The 18,253-nt window shown below is 31.9% G+C and overlaps 1 protein-coding gene across 1 annotated transcript in view; it reads right to left on the bottom strand.

Moving 5' to 3' along the window:
• LOC111621208 (serine/threonine-protein phosphatase PP1-like) overlaps positions 1-18,253 on the bottom strand; it is a 101,021-nt gene that overhangs the window by 31,379 nt on the left and 51,389 nt on the right. Inside the window, exons 3-5 of the mRNA XM_023363288.1 lie at positions 11,866-11,973; positions 9,944-10,058; positions 9,314-9,379 (exon numbers count right to left, since the gene is read on the bottom strand). Of these exons, the coding sequence (XP_023219056.1) occupies positions 9,314-9,379; positions 9,944-10,058; positions 11,866-11,973 (289 nt within the window). The remainder of the gene's footprint in view (positions 1-9,313; positions 9,380-9,943; positions 10,059-11,865; positions 11,974-18,253) is intronic.

The raw sequence follows: 18,253 nt of genomic DNA, 5'->3' as shown, positions 1-18,253 counted from the left end.
GTAACAATTAAAGAGAAATATATCACGAATGTCTAGATTAGTGCTTTTCTTACACTTTGACATAGAAAATATTATTAAAATTCAATAATATTTAAATAACTTATAATTATTCCACAGGAGTTAAATAAACTTTAAAAAGAAGGCTGGGCCAACTTAAATTATTCCGTGGGCTGCAAAGAAGAGAGAAGAACAAACAAATCTACCAGATTTAGTAGAAAATCTACTAAGTTGAGTACCATATACGTCACGCGCTCTTTATATACCATTCCTTGTCAGAGAACCATCCATTGACAACCCTAAGTAGCGATGGTCCATACTATCCTATAACTTTGATGTTGCCGAATATGGAATAACGAATGATTTAATAAAACCATACACTCGCGAATGTTTGCGTAGACTAGGAGCATCAAGTGTGCCTGAGGGGCATTTCTAGTAATAAAGGAGGAATTAACTCCTCTCGTTGGTATTTGCACCAGTGTGGTGCGATTCCGACCGTACCCTTTTTTTTTTAAATGTCACACTACGATTCCTTTTATAAGAAAGATACCACTGAGTATTCGAATATTTTTTATGTAAAATCTTTCTATAAAAAGTCGTACTAAAATTGATGATGAGAATGAAAAAATGAATATAATGAATTTACCTTGGAAAAACATTCGAGTACAGTACATAAAGAAACACACTACATCTTAATAGTCAAAAGAATTCCACTTTTATTAGTTAGTTATGAAAAATCGATTTAAATTTAATTATTTTCAAGAAAAAAAAAACTTAAATACAACGAGCAATTATATTCGGGCTGCAATTTTTAATCACATTTTTAATTTATTTAATTTAAAATATACGCTCCACACCTCAAATTAGCAGTGGCTTGCCCCTGTACATCATACTTTTCCTTTAATAACAGAGTCGTGCAAGTCATCTATTAACTGCTTTCAGGGGAAGGTCTTGAATTGAAATAACGTGACTTACAGTTTGCATCGGAAGTTCGTATATCGGGGCTTCCTGTCCCTAAGCTTTCCCTTCACCAAATCCCAGGAATTTTCCCAATATGTCGTGCTCCATCTTTCACCACCCTACGCCCCATTGTGGGCCTGGTCGAATCCTTAATAGACTAGCTTTAAAAAGCGATACCACAAGCCTTTATTTTCCAGGCGCGACCCCACGACTAACTACAAGTGTGCGATGGATTTAGTCACTTGGCCACTAGTGGGCTTTAAATTAATAAAAACTATTTTCTGAAAGTATAGAGCATGTGACAGCAATGTTGCCACGTCTACCGAATTTTCGGTAGATTACCGATTTTGGGACCGATCTACCAATTGAAGCAGCAAATCTACCGAAAAGTTTACGATAATTCAAGAAAGAAATTTTTATTTTCAATGTATCTAAAAATTCTCAATAAAATATTTCTTTGTACTTTCATTTCTTATATATCGTAAGAGACTTTATTGCAAAGACTCTGTCTCGTTTTGTTGAGAACATCTTGTGTCTGCCCCATTCTTCAGCTAATGTAGAAAGAATATTTTCGTAAATAAATCTGTTAAGCACGAAACAAAGAAATAAACTGAGCTCTGAAACAATCACTGGCTTACTTCTTACTAAACAATTACAGCAGAACCTCGATTATCCGGACTAATTGGGGATGAAGGTAGTCCAGATAAGGAAAAATCCGGATAATCGAAACAAATACTTTAATTTGTCTTTTAATGATAATACAACACGTTTCCTTTTCGATGACATATCGGTAATATTAAAAGTAAATACAGTATTTAAATCGTGATCAAATTTTCAAGAAACAAACGTTCGTATTGAATTTGGACTAGTACTGACCAGCGCTAACAGACTACCTATTGTTTAAAAGGCCCTCTGGTGGCGCAAGAAGACGGATTTTATAAAATAAAAAGCAGTTGAAACTGCATTTTTATGAATAAAAATTTGACAAACTATTTATCGTTTTATGACGAGTAAAATTTTTTCGTCGCGTTCACGGCTTTTAAGTAATGCATAAACCTTCGAGGCGCGAGGCATAGGCGGTGGCCCACGTCGTCCATGCCTTACGCCGCCCTTGGTCATAGAAATGATGTAATTTGAATATAAATTATTTATAAATGCGTATGTCAAGTTATATTTTTATTAATACGTAAAATATATTTAAGAGTTTACGACCACTGTGCTGGGTCAGACGTTGTTGAAACAAAAAAGTTATGCATTCCATCACGTACATAAACAGTGTCGTAATTCGCCAAGTGCAAATCAGCAAATTCGTAAAATTTTTGTTTATTTTGAACAATCCGGATAATGGAGGTTCTACTGTAATTGGAAAAAATTACTGTTACGATTTTCCTGTAAAAGATAATTTCAAAAATAACAAACAGAGTGTTAAAAAAACATACAAACGGAAGATATTGAATAATAATAATTATTATTAATATCCGAAAAATAAAAGGTAATATTTTGTTAGAAAAATAAGAAAAAAATGTACCTACTTAATTTAATTAGTAAATTATTATTTTTTTACGTAAGTGTTCTGTGCCAGTTTTTTTGTTTTTTATTGTTTTATAGTTTATAATAAAATAAATGACGAAAAAGAATGTTATTGTTTATGTGCAACCTCCTTTCTGCCACAAAAAGTCGATTTACCGAAAACTACCGAAAATTGCCTAAGGAATCTACCGATGGCAAACAAATCGGCGTGGCAACACTGTGTGAAGTGTCTTCAGACTTGGTGGAGAGAGGACGTGTTTTTCCGTGCTCCAGAGGTATTTTCTAGTGTGTTTCGTTTTTAGCCCTAAATTTAGGCTTAGCTAGAGTGTCCCAGTGTTGAAGTATAGGAGATTAGGGTTACTTTAGTCCTAGCGCTGCAGTTAGGTTTAGGTTCACTAACCCTAACTTTTCTGGTGACTTTATTTAGCTAAGTGTTTGATTTTGGAGTACCACCATCTTGGCTTCGCCCGAGTCAGTCATCAGAGTAGACTGTCCGATTGGAAACAGTCAAGTCTTCTCAACCAGTGTTCCCACCGGCCAAACTAGCTTGGTCTTTCCAGTGACTTCCACTACCCTTGTAGACAACTGAATTTGGGACTTTTGTCCACGGACTCTTGGCTACATCGCTCTACTTCCACGAGGACTATTTTCTCCACAAGCATCCAGGAACATCTGTTTGGATTCTCCCCACCCATTTTCTGACAAGTTTACTTGTAAATACTCCTGTACTGTCATTTTTCTGCATAGATTACCCGGACAGTTGTCATAGAGTAGTGAGTGAGTCAGGCAAAAATTTTCTCTGACTAGTGCGTCGTGCAGTTACTTAGGTTTCTTGCTTTATTTTATATTTTATCTGTTTCTCTCTGCTCTATTGACCAGTAGGTTTATAGTGCAGAGTTTCCTCTGGCATTTGGGCCACCCTATACACACTTCACTTTGTCTCTCGTCACGATGTCCACTAGCTCGGTTGAGGAATTTGTTAGCGACTCGCACAGAGTTCTTGATGAACTAAAGGGATACTGTGCAAATAATTACGCTAGCAAGTTGGGGGCTAGAGAGAGTGTACGTTATATTTCAGAGCATTTTACCATGATTATCAATATGGCCGTCAGCTTATTAAAAGCTAGCTGTACTACTGAAATTCTTGAACAAAGATTGGCCAACCTTGCCACCAAAGAAGACCTAATAGAGACGACCACCATGCAAAACGAGAAATTTACTTTAGCCATCAGGGAAGTGAAAGAGGAGATTGATAAACTGTGCAAGGTGCAACATCATAGTCCCTTGGGTGAGAATGGATCTCCCACTATTAGCTATAGCGATGCTCTAAAGAGGGATATCAGGCCACCTCAACCCACTCTTGAACCCCCAATGCCAATACACACTGTTCTCGTATTTAGTGACAACAAAGAAAACAGCTCGGAAAAAACGCGGGCTTTGCTTACTAACAACATAAATCCAAGGGAGGTTGGGTTAGGGGTCAAGAGGCTTAGGAAAATTAATAATGGAGGTGTGGCTGTTGACTTAGTGGACGTTAGTGACGTGGAATTCCTTCAAGAAAAGGTGAATGACATTCCGGGTTTGAGCGCAAGAATTGCCAAGAAACAACGACCTTTATTAAAATTAGCTTTTGTCCCTATTTCTGTTCCAAGGGAAACTCTTACAAAGTCTATTTATGAGCAAAATCTTCATTTCCACACTTCAAGCAGCTATGAAAGTTACGAAATGTTTGAGAGCGACGTCCAAGTTAAATTTCCAATTAAACAAAGAGATCCTAATTACATAACATGGGTTATCCAGGTTTCTCCAGAAATAAGGGAAATGTTGCTCAAAAAGGGGAAAATTTGTGTAGAATGGACTAGATGCCCAATTTACGACTTTGTGCCGACAAATCAATGTTTTAGGTGCTTAAGATTTGGGCATCGTGCTCGTGATTGTATGTTGCAAACAATGGTTTGCAGTCACTGTGGCGAGGATCACCTGTTTAAGGACTGCACCAACAAACACAAGAGACCAAGGTGTGCAAACTGTGTCAGAGAAAATAATAAAGAACATGATCATAACACCATGGACAGACGCTGCCAGACCTATTTAAGGGCTAAGGCCCAGGCTATTGAGCGCACCGACTACGTCTCCTAACAGTGGTTCGTGTTCCGTCTCGTATTTTCCTATTTTAATGTTTATCAACTTTATTTTTCCCTGTATACATTTTACTGTACCGCTGTATTGTTATTCATCCTACAATTGATGTTATCTTTACACTGTACTCACTGTATTTTGAGCTCTACATCTCCTACATCTTGTACATCCTTAATTGTATGTGTTTTGTAACCATGTATTTAATGAACTATTTATGTACGGGCATGCATTCCAGTGCAACGACTGTTCTGTGTTTCTTCTCTGACTGTGTAGCTTACTTTTATCATATTTACTTATTTCTGTTCGTTAGTTGTGTTACCAGTTTAACTGTTTGTATTTCTAACATTGTACTTGTTACCACCGGGTAGTGCGTACTGCGCAACCCGGAATGTACCATGTGTATGTAAAGGAGTCTTCGATAAATCTACATATCAAAATGATATTAACACACAAAGTTTTGCTATGAAACGATCTTTATGGATTAATATCATTTTGATATGTAAATTTATCGAAGACTCCTTTTTCTAAGAAATTTCTTTAGATACTAATAAATTAAACAATATTTTTGTACTACACATTTTACCAATAGTAAACTTCGAGATCAGAGTCGGAGTCGAAAGAATTTTACCGAAGTCTGGAGCTGTCTAAATTCACACGGGTACTCAGCGAGTTTTCTCCAAAACTTTAAGAAAATCTTTCAACCGAAGAGTAGAAAAACTCATTTTGTATAGTAGTATATACTTTACATACGAAGAAAGGAAAAAATTAGTTCAAATATGGTATATAGCAGTGGCGCATTATTGCTTCGTGGGGCCCTTTGACGTATCGGAGGTCCTATGTACAGTGTTAACTTCAGACGTTTTTCTTCGGGGGAACTATTTTCTTATAAAAGATTGGTGTGGACCTCAGTCAATTTTCCTTTTTGTCCATAGGATAACGTTAGACTGGTATGCCTATGTAAATAGTATTAAAAGTGCAATAAAGTGTACACGTTGTTATATTTTTGTTTTGTTTCCCCTTTTATATTTCAAATATATTTGATATTAAATGTTTTTTGTTCCAGTCGTTTTGTTATCGATTGATTACATTATGACTCGCCCTTTACTAAGCCTGAGATGCTGGGAAGTGGAATTTTTGGTGGAAGTAGAAGTGGCATTTTTTTGAAACTGTTTCCGCCGTGTGAGCACGAAGATGGCCTTTTTCTAAACTAGTCTATTAAGGATTTGACCAGGCCCACAATGGGCCGTATGGTGAAAGACGGGGCACGACATATTGGGAAAATTCCTGGGGGTTTTCGGCCCGTCCAGTTTTGGTACCGGGTCCATTTAGAGTACACATGGTTATAGTGTGTTCAAATTTAGAGAATTTATTGAAATTATTGATGGAGATTACCATATCCATCAATAATTTGGAGATTACCATCTCCATCAATAATTACCATCTCCATTAATAATTTCAATAAATGCATCTATTTTAATCGTATGAAAGAAACAACATGTTTCTGGATATTCAATTTAGAGTAAAGATTTACTCGGTCGCGGGTTCGTGCCCCATCAACGGACTGGCCCTTTGAAGTTTTCCGGGTTTTCTTCACGTGTCTAACATGTAAATAGGAACCATTTTCTCCATAGTAAATCCTCTGAGGAGACACTTACTCGGCAGAACGCCCATTCCACCAATCCAATCCAATCCAATCTTTTATGGGTTTTTAATAAAACAGAAAACGTTACAATTAAGAATTCTTTTTACACAATTTTCAGTTTTTCTATTATTATTAATCTAAATATAAATTCGACAAATTTAACTGAAAATATGAGAGAAATTTTTGATAAGAAACGGAATATTTTCTATTCTTCTGGTAACGTTGCTGATTCGTGTACAGTTGAGTATTACCGGAAGTATTCCGGATCTTAGGTGTTGCGCGGTAACTTATTTTTTTTATTCTGTATACGAGTATTAAACAAAATAATGCTAAATATTCAAAATCCAACCCTCTACATATTGCGATAAAATCACGGCAAACTCCACATTTGAAATGAGTATAATATGAAGGTAAAAAATAATTACAGTAATCTCATTTAATTTAATAAAATTTCAGGCTCAAATGGAAAATCCATTTTAGGAAGTTTATTTTTTAACTCCTGCTATGTGGGCACTATGCTGGGCTATTATGAGTTAGGCCAGGCTTACAATGGGACGGCCGGGTGATGATATAATGGACTATGTAATGAGGGCTTGTAATAGTGCCTACAGGGACACTGTTACAAACCTATTATGAGGACCACCTCTGAAAATTACTGGGATTTTTAGACCCGTCCGGATTCGATTCCGAGTCCTCCAGAGCAGTAGGATGCAACCTTAATTAGTTGAAGAAAACAAAATTAAATTAAAATTTTTGTTTTAAATCCGCGAATTTAATTATTGAATCTATTGTTTTTATTCAAATTTAATTATTTAGAGTTTAAATTAGCTTTCATTTGTCATTCTAAATTTATTATTATTTTTAAAATTAATTAATGAATTTATTTAATAGTAAAATTATCGAATATTATGCGTATATTCGCAATTATCATGTGGCGATAAAATATTCTTTTTTGGAAGAATAATTCATGAAAAATATTTTTTTTTTTAATAAAGAAAGGTTGTTTTACAAATAAAATCCATTTCTATTTGCATAAAGCAAGAATTTTACGTATTATAATCGAGCCTCTAATAATGATCACCTCTAAATGGCGGCCATTTTTTTCAGGAATTTCTTTTGGAAAGAGAACAAAAATGCATACAGAATAACCTCCGAACGACGACAGTTTTTTAGGTTTTCATCAGTGGTCGCTGTTTAGAAGTTTGCCCATATTTTAAAAGTTCTCTTGCAAGATTATCCACTCAAATCTTATAACTATCAATTTTTATATCGTTTTAAAAAAAATCCAGCAACGAGTAACTTAACTTTTCCGGCAACATTTGGTTGCGCCATCTGTTATCATATTTTATTAAAGTTTTTTTTTTTATATTTTTAACTATTACAAAATGGTAAAAAAAAAACTTAATTTTCAGGGTAGGAATCGGTTTTATAAAAAATTGTAAATGAGAATAACGAGTAAAATCGTCATTACCTCTGACCCTAACTGAGATACAAGCGACCCCCATTTATCTCTCTACTACCCAGACCTTTAATCACCAAAATTTAATAGTATCAATCCCTGTAATAAACAAACCTCCCTGAAAAATTTCAGAAATTTTTGACAAAAAATACAGGAGTTATTAAGCTTGAAAGAGGGTGAATAAAAGTGTGCCCCCCCACACATACACTAACATCCATAGATACAGAAATTATCCCCGAATTTTTTTGCATTTTTCTCGACGTTTTAAGGCCCCGAGTCCAAAAATGGAAATTCTTAGGGGTCATTTTTTGATCGATCGCTATAGTTTTCCTCTGTTATATATAACAGAGCTGAAAAAGTAAAATTGGTATATATTAATATTTAGCTAATTTATGTACAGCCGTTTAGCCGTTCACAGCCCGGCACACGTATTTGTAAAATCTAAGTGACTCGTACAACATGGAATTCATATAACACGGAATTATCTACAGTGTTATAGGGGGTCTACTGTATTTCATCCTGTAAAATTATTTATTATTATACAATTTCTCTAATACAATAAATATAAATTTTATAGAAAAAATTCGGGAATTTTATTAAAAGATTGGTCGTCGTCGATCTGTTGTGTTGCATAAAGGATAACAATTACGTGTACTGTACGTTAATACAAACTACATCGCATTCGGCAGTGTCTACATAATGTTAAAATAATTACAAGAATCAATTCACGTAATACAGTTTATTATGAAGTTTTAATTAATTAAAACCTAACATTTATATAATTATTTTGAAATTATCTTCTCCGTAGGCCTGTCGACATTCCCAAAATCGAAGTGACAATTAAGCTTTTAGAATTATTAGAATTACTTTAGAGCATGGAGATAAACAGAACTTATTTATTAATTAAAATCAATATAGAATTTTACTAATAATTATTCAATGTTAAATGCTACTTTATCATGAAAAATTCCTCTTTAAATGCTTAATTAATGGATAATCTCCTGTTAAATTACATTTAATTAAGTTTATTTTCTAGAAATTTAATTTTTTTTAATGTAAATTAAGTAGAATTTAGGTGAAAATATTTTTTATTTTAAAGTCTCACACACAAACACACACATAAATATATCTTATATATCTTCATTCCTCTTATACTGTAGCCTATAAATTATTCTACATCAAGATTTTTTCAGAAAAAGTATATTTATTTTGAAAATCGATTTAACTTTTTTTTTTATATATATATTAGAACTCGGTAAAACCATTTTTATCGAGTTTAATAATAGAATAAACTAGTGACGTGACGGTGACGTGATTAATTACGTGTCAGAAGAAAAATTAAGGAATAGCACGTGACATAAAAATAACATGATAAAGATGAATGGCATCAAACAGGAAATTTCTTAATGGCTCTTCATTTAGTCACAGGCAACATCCATTAGATTGTTGTGTAGTTTGACATTGACAATGATTTTTTTTTAATTATTTGTTTAGTCAAAAAAATTATTGTTAAATTAATTAGTTTTTATGTACTGTTTATATAGCATTAACTAGAATAAAATTAAGTGTAAATATATACAACTTACTTGGCCTAAATCTATCAGATCTGGTGATAAACCTCCATGCATACAAAATATTGTGCCTTCTATTAAAGCAGCTGAAATAAAATTTAAATAAGAATATTTAGTTATTTAAATCAATATTTAATTATAATAATGTTTTTTTTTTAAATTATTAGAAGAATTTATCCAGAAGCCTTAAGTGAAGAAATTATCAATAGTTTCATAGTTATGTTAGAAACCAATATTATTAAGTTAATCTGAATAATTTTAATTATGGTATATTAGTCATTCCTAACATTCCAATCTATAATAATTGTATTTAGCTTAGCTTCTATCATGTTTGTTAATATTGAATAATGGTTACTATCAGATTGCTCCAAAAACCAGATAAGTCTATAATCTACAGAGGTTACAAGAACTTGTAAGTGTACTATAGAATCTCCCTCCCAATCATTTTCCTAAGGCTTTTGATTAATCAATCAAATATCTTCCTCTAGTAGATAGCACTTCTTAGTGATCCAATGCTATTAAATATATCTTTATCATCATTTTAAGGGTATAATATTCTCTTTTCTCTGGTTTACCTTATCATCTATGAGTTGAGACAATTAAGAGTTCATTTGGTTGGGCTTAAATGACCTTAATTAGTCACACATCTAGAGGATAATTTTGGCAAGAGTTCATGACTCCACCCTGAGATGAAGAGAAACCAAAGAGCAATGAAATGATGAAAAGATAAAAGACAAGAGAAGTTATTTTAATTAACCATCTTCAAGTAAACTTTTGATTAAAATATGGAATAGATATCATTATAATGGATAAAATTAAGANTCCGGTGTAGACCGGAAGTTCCTACATTGATCGTGAATTCAAATCAAAAATTTCCCCACGAACAGAGTTACATAGATGACCGGCAGGACTCTGTTGTTGTTAGGAAAAGTATGATGTATCGTACAGGGGCAAGACACCAATAATTTGAGATCGAGAGCATATATTTTAAATCAATAAGTTAAAAATTGCAGGCCCGGCATCGAAAAGTTTAGCATTAATCTGTGCAACGAATGCCCGGATTAACAAGAGCGTAATGTTATTTCAATGGCACGTTATAGCTTCATGGTCACCCAAACAAATTTGAATTAGGGGACCCCACGTACAGTGTTGACTTCAGATATTTTTTCAGGGAATATTTGGGGGAAAATACTGTCTTATAAAAGGTTGGTTTGGGGTCCTCTTTTGGTTGGGCACCCGGAAATTGCCCTTTTAACCCATAACCAGCCACTGTGCAGGCCTAATTGCAAGCATACGGAAGGTAGAAAACAATAATGTAGGAACAGAACAGCCCGCGTTTTTAACAAATTTAATAACTTTTTTAAAATATTTTTACGAGAAAGATTAAAATTTATTTTAGTTTAATTACATGTGAGTTATTTAAGTGTAATTACATGTGAGTATTGAATGCTACTACTACGTGACTGTTTTAACGTTATTCATAGCGTGTACATTATTAAAGATATTTAGTAAAATTTATTGCCGAAATGTAACACGTTACTTTCATCTTATTTATATAAGCTTATAGACCTATAAATAAGCTTATTTTTAAGTTTTTTTTTTAATAGTCAAAAATATCTATCAATTATTTTATATTTATTAGATTTTAAAGTCAATGACAAGTAGGTTGTTTACTGAAAATATAATGTAAAAAGTATTAAAAGATTCATTTTTATAGGAAGAGAAGGAGAAAGAACAGATGAAGATAGAGAAGTAATGGGAAGAGGAAAAAGGAGAGATAGGAGAAGAGAATGAGTAAGATGATGATAATAAAGAGAAAGAACAGGAGGAGAAAAATGAAGAAACAGAAATAGAGAAAGAAATAATTGATGAAAAATACCAGGTGCATAATTTATGCCATATATTCATATTTTATACCATTTTAAATATAAATCATCAATTAAAATGTAATTTATAAACAATATGTCAGTGTCTATTGAAAAAACAATTATTATTATTTTGAAGTTTTTAGTTATCATATTTATATTCCTACTTTAGTGAAAAATTACTCAAATATTTAATTTTATATGCCATAACTTAATAATAAAACAACTAAAATTAATTATGTATTTATGTTGTATTAATGTTTATTTATTTATTTATTTATGAGGGGAGCGAAAACAATAACAACTCCATTAAAAAAAACTGAACATTTATTTTTAAGAATTTTAATTAGTTATAAATTTAAAAAAAAATTTATGTAGAAACTTCCAAGTAAACAATTTATTTTATATTATTTTTTTGAATTATTTTTCAAATCTTCTTTAAAAGGACCTAATACCAAAAAAATTTTAATAGTCTGAAAATGAAAATATTTAAATATGTATAAAGTAAAACCTATTCAAAACAATGGCCACTGAAGAGAACAAAGAAAAAATGATCGTTGTTTGGAAGTTATTTTGTATGCAAAACTTCCATTCTTTAGAGGGCTATTGTATGGAGGTGGCCTTTATCGAAGGTTCGACTGTATCAAGCATTAAATAAATATATTTTTAACATAAATAAACGAGAAAAGAAAGATATTTTACCTATTTATACTGGCACATTCATGGTTCCCTCTTAATAAGAAAAAATTATTCGGATATTTAATTTTATACGCCAGAACTAAACATATCGTTTCCAGAGACTGCTTTCCCCTATAAAATACATAAAAATTAATTACAATTATTTAAAGAATATACGGTAAACAATACAAAAAAGAAATGATTGAATATATCTGCTGTTTTTTAAGCATAAATCTCGAATATTTAAATGAAAAACATCCTTTAACGTCAAAAATATGTTGACTGTTAATCAATTATAGTTATGGCTAACAGGTCTTTGTACATGAAAATTTCATTCTTGCATTTTCTTCTTGACATTCAACTGTTGATTTATTGAATTAGACTGGTATGCCTATGTAAATAGTATTAAAAGTGCAATAAAGTGTACACGTTGTTATATTTTTGTTTTGTTTCCCCTTTTATATTTCAAATATATTTGATATTAAATGTTTTTTGTTCCAGTCGTTTTGTTATCGATTGATTACATTATGANGTGTATTTTTTTTAAGTTCACAGGGGAGAAAAAAGATGTAAAGTAGAAAAAAATCTGCAAGAAATTTTCCAAAAGAGTAAATTTTATTGAGTTAAATGATTCGTAAAAATACGTTTTCTTACCTAAAAAAATTAATTAATTTTATTTTTTTATTGCTGTAGCAGCGTTATTAAGTTATTACTGTAATAGCATTTTCGGAAATCAGAGATATTCCTTTCAGTTTTATTAATGAAAGAGCGCTTTTATACTTAATTTTATCAATAAAATACTGCTGATAAATTATTAAATTGTGCTTATACATTAAATTTCATCATATAAAATATTGCTTATTAATTATAAAACGAGCAAAAGTTTTTGTTGTGGCTACAATTTTTATTTAAAGTATATGCTCTCGATCTCAAATTATCAGTCCCCTGCCCCTGTAAATCATACTTTTCCTGGCAACAACAGAGTCGTGCGGTCATCTATACTATGTAACTCGGTTCAGGGGAGAATTTTTTGAATTGCAATCACGTGAATTCCGGTGTAGACCGGAAGTTCCTACATTGATCGTGAATTCAAATCAAAAATTTCCCCACGAACAGAGTTACATAGATGACCGGCAGGACTCTGTTGTTGTTAGGAAAAGTATGATGTATCGTACAGGGGCAAGACACCAATAATTTGAGATCGAGAGCATATATTTTAAATCAATAAGTTAAAAATTGCAGGCCCGGCATCGAAAAGTTTAGCATTAATCTGTGCAACGAATGCCCGGATTAACAAGAGCGTAATGTTATTTCAATGGCACGTTATAGCTTCATGGTCACCCAAACAAATTTGAATTAGGGGACCCCACGTACAGTGTTGACTTCAGATATTTTTTCAGGGAATATTTGGGGGAAAATACTGTCTTATAAAAGGTTGGTTTGGGGTCCTCTTTTGGTTGGGCACCCGGAAATTGCCCTTTTAACCCATAACCAGCCACTGTGCAGGCCTAATTGCAAGCATACGGAAGGTAGAAAACAATAATGTAGGAACAGAACAGCCCGCGTTTTTAACAAATTTAATAACTTTTTTAAAATATTTTTACGAGAAAGATTAAAATTTATTTTAGTTTAATTACATGTGAGTTATTTTAGTGTAATTACATGTGAGTATTGAATGCTACTACTACGTGACTGTTTTAACGTTATTCATAGCGTGTACATTATTAAAGATATTTAGTAAAATTTATTGCCGAAATGTAACACGTTACTACAAATTACATACAATTTTAATGCCATTAAAGTTATAGAGAAAGCTTTTTCCATTGTTTTTTTTTTCCTTTTTTTTATTGCCACGAGCTATTTGGAATTGTATCGAAAATTTTGGTAAAGTATTTGAATTGTTCTTTTATTTATTTTTTATTATATTAAGTAATAAATGCGATTAAATTTGTTCAAAATGTGATTATATTTCGAAGTTTTAGTTTAGAAACTCACCATTCTCTTGATGTTTTCATTTGAAACGCTTCTGTAGTACAATACACTCTCACTAATCCGGCATATTCACCCAGATCGCTCTATTATACAACTAACAGAGAAAAAGTAAGGCGTGGACCTCGAAACGTCCAGAAATTCGAGGAATTTGAGGGATTTTTCTGTATGCATGAATGTTTGTGTGTGGGAGGCGCGTTTTTATTCACCTAATTCAAAGCTTAATATCTCCCGTGACCTTCACCAAAAATTTCTGAAACTTTGCACCGAGGTTCGGGTATTAAGTGGAAACATTTCCAGAAATTTTCGGGAAAATTGGACTTTTGGTTCGTGAGATATGGCTCAACTTCCTTAATATCTCACGAACCAATCTGAAGTATTAATGGTTATGGTAGCAATCAATTATTACGGATGAAAACAAAGAATGCCGGGAAAATACAGTAACAGTGTTGCCAGTTTTTTAATATATTATTTACTTTAAAAATGTTTAATTTTTTTTACTTTTTAATAAATTATTTTTTTGCGTCATTATCTTAAAATCTAATTGAAATATCATTAATGTTTTAAAATATAATTAAAAAAAATTATATTTTGTTCATGACCATAATTATATTAATGCTTAATTAAACTAATTATAATAATTGGATAAGTAAAGAATAATTTATAAATACAGTAAAACCTGTATAAAACGGACTTGCACTGTACTGAATATTTTTCCGGATTGACAGGTTTCCGTTTTGAACAAGTTATATAATTATTATTTAACACAGAAAATCTCTGCGTTCCGAAGAAGAATTCCCATTTAGGCAAGTTTTATTTAGGTTCCGTTTTGAACAGGTTTTACTGTATATTATTTCCATAAACCTAAATTTTCTTTTTATAGTTACAGTTAAACCTGTTTAAAACGGAAACCGAAATAAAACGAAAACTTGCCTAAACGGGAAAATTTTTGAGCGATTTTCTATGTTTAAAAAAACTGTTCAGAACAGAAACCTGCCAAATCGGACAAAATATTCGATGCGAGTCCAGTTTACATAGATTTTATTATATAATATTTGAGATTTTACTTGAAATTTTTATGATTTAATGAAATAAAATTTACTTAATGAACATTTTGATTAATATTGATATAATTTTGATAATTAATCAAGGATGATCGTAATTAAAAAGTGTGTTCGGATCACTCTGTAGAAAGAACTACGGTGAAAATCTCAACCAAATTTGGCATATATACTGTCCTCAGTATTCAGGTTCGATTTTCGGAGGAAATTTTATTTAAAAATTCGGCTGCTAGGGCGAAATTTGGAGCTGCTGTTTTATTAATGTGTATATTACGTACGTTTTATACAAATTTCGGGTGTAAAAGAGATCGCAAAACGTTCAAATTTTCAGAAGTGACGAGGAAACGTACTGTACGTAATATGCACATTTTATAAACAGCAGCGCCAAACCGTACCCTAGCGGCCGAATATTTAAGTAATATTTTTTCCGTAAATCGAATCTACATACTCGTGGGGCAGTATGAACAGTAAAATCTGTGTAAACCGGAATAGCACGGTGTCCAATAGTTTCCCGTTTAGGGAGGTTTCCATTTTATACAGGTTCCGTTTTTGATAGGTTTTTATGTAATAATTATAATTTTGTAAAAACTATTTAAAACTTCATCAAGATTCAAGCGCGAAGAAGAATCTATTAAAATTAATTTTTATAATGTAAGAAGGTTTATACAGCTGAACCTTTAATAACGGACACTTTAAAAGATGGAATTTTTTTCAAGAACTTTTTTTTAACAAAAATACGTACAAAATAACCTCCGAATAACGACCATTTTAGGACCTTTTACAAACAAAAATGCATACGAAATAACTTCCAAACTACGGCCACCTCCTAATAACGGGCATTTTTTTGTGTTGCCTTCAGTGGCTGTCGTTCAGAGGTCTGACCATATAAACTTTCTTAACATACGTAAGATATATTTCAAGATATTATTACTTAATATTTGATCTTTATGAAGGGTATTCTTTTAATTTTTTCCTCGAAAGAAACGATTTCTAATTGACTACTTTAGTAAATCGCGTGATTGAGAATCACTTACAATCGAAGGACATTCTTACAATATAAGAGTAAAGGATGATTGATATAGAAGATTATATTTTAAAAATGTAATCTTTGTGGGCTTTAGTATGTAAGTGATTGATAGGCAATCACTTACATTCGAAGGACACATTAAATATGCTTAATTTTATTAAAAATTAATAAAAAAAAAGTAAAGATTTTAATAGTAAAATTTTAAAATTTATAGTACAAATTTCATTTTTATTCGTCTTTTTTACGTAATAATTCTGATAAAACGCGTGTTAAAACCCTACAAAAACGCGTTGGTCGCGGGTTCGTGTCTCATCAACAGGCCAGTGTAGAAATTCCCGTGTTTTTTCCACGTGCCTAACACCTAAATAGGAGTCGATTTGCCCATAGAAAGCCCTCGTGTTGAGTTGCCTTACCCCAACGACCCCACAATCCTGCAATTTTGACATTTCAAAATGGCCGTTTCCAGGTCTTTGACCGTTGTAAGGCGAAGAAATTTTCTCTTCTACAATGCCCCTAAGCGAACTCTCACGTATTGTTAAGTCTGGAGTTAAAGAAATCACCCGACAATGGTTCCAGATCCATCCGAACCATCGTCTACCAAATTTGTGGTCGATTATTTTCTAGAGAATAAGTAAAATAATGAAACCTGTCTAAAACGGAAGAAAAACTTACTGTGAAATTCCGGCTTACACAGGTTTTACTGTATTTACCATACGCAAATAACAATAAGAGAAAAAATTCGATGAAGTTCTTTTATTAATATTTGTCAAGCAAAATATAAAAAAAAAAACAATTCAAAATTAAAGAATAGTTTCTAACGTGATTGTTATAGAAAAAATTTTTAATTAAATTCCTAAAGAATTTTCATTTTAAAACAAGTTATAAACTTCAAATAAGACGCGCTCAGAATCGATCGCGATCGATCTTTCCGCTGTTTTTGGTGTGAGATAATAAATAAAATTTAGTAAAACACTAAAACACTATGCGCTGCATATAAATTATATCTTAAAATAAATAAATTCATGCATAAAAGTAGCATTTAGAGGACCATCGAGCTGCATCATTAGCATGACGCAGCTCGATGGTCCTTGTTCATGAATGTGGTTACATAAATTAAACGCATGCTTATGAATGAATGGGTTCGTATGCGGGTGTATTCGAGTGTAAACACGATTGAAATTATTATACAGTAAAACCTGTGTAGATCGGAATCTCGCGGTACCGAATATTTTTTCCGTTTTGGCAGGTTTCCGCTTTGAGCAGGTTTTTATTAAACATAAAAATATACTCAATTTTGAAGAAATTTTCTCGTTTAAGCAAGTTCCGTTTTGGACAGGTTTCGTTATATATTTTAAGAAAGAATTTAATTGAAAAAAAAACATCAAACATGCGAGTATTTCTAATAATAATTTTATGTTTATTAATTCTATTTTTAACATATATTTAATGTCAAATATAAAAAGAATATGGGCGTAACTGTAAGATATTTCTTAGAACTTATTCAAATTTCAGACAACTTAAACAACGACATTCTTTGTTTTAAAATTTTATTCTGTTAAATGGAACGATTTATGAAAAAACAAGATAAATTCTGTATTTAAAAAAGTTACATAAATTAAATTTTTTTTTTTCCAAATTCCTCCAAAAATTCTTGAATTTAATCCAATATTAACGCTCGAAACGGCTGCTGTTACGTTTCTCTGCTGTGCAACGAATTTTAAAGCGTATACAAGTTACGTTACGGCCCAAAAGTTAGTTAACAGTACTATGTTTCATGTATGCTTGCGAATACGAATCGTAAACTGAACCTCTAAGTACAGTCAAACCTCTGACACACACACAGACACACACGTATATATATATATATATATATAATGGCCTTTGGAGGTTATTTTGTATGCATTTAAGAAACATAAATAAATAACTTACTGAAGAATAGCCGCCATTTATAGATGTTCGACTGTAACGAAGTATTTAAATTTAATTTTTAAAGTGGTTAACTGACATACTGGCCATCCCTTATCTGTCGTAATTTAACAAAATTAATGTAAAAATGTATAGGCTTTTTATTGTGGAGAATCTTCGTGTAAATTTACTGTAAACTGATTATCCTTATTGAATTTCTGTATGTCCGTTTCGTTGGGACTAATTAAATGTCTCAAGTTGCAATTTTTCTTGTTTGCATCCTCCTAAGACAGACGAAAATACATTTGAATAATTAGAAAAATCATTTATAATTTATCTTGAACGTTTTGTCACCAGGAATTTTCGTGAATGTTTTGCTGAACGTTGATCTTTATCTATACTAATATAATAAAGAGGTAATGTTTGTATG

This window comes from Centruroides sculpturatus, unplaced genomic scaffold (genome assembly GCF_000671375.1).
Source record: "Centruroides sculpturatus isolate CEXI.00-Female unplaced genomic scaffold, Cexi_2.0 scaffold211, whole genome shotgun sequence".
NCBI classification, from domain to species: domain Eukaryota; kingdom Metazoa; phylum Arthropoda; class Arachnida; order Scorpiones; family Buthidae; genus Centruroides; species Centruroides sculpturatus.
Note: the sequence above shows the minus strand (reverse complement) of the source record. Positions and strands in the feature narration are given on the sequence as shown.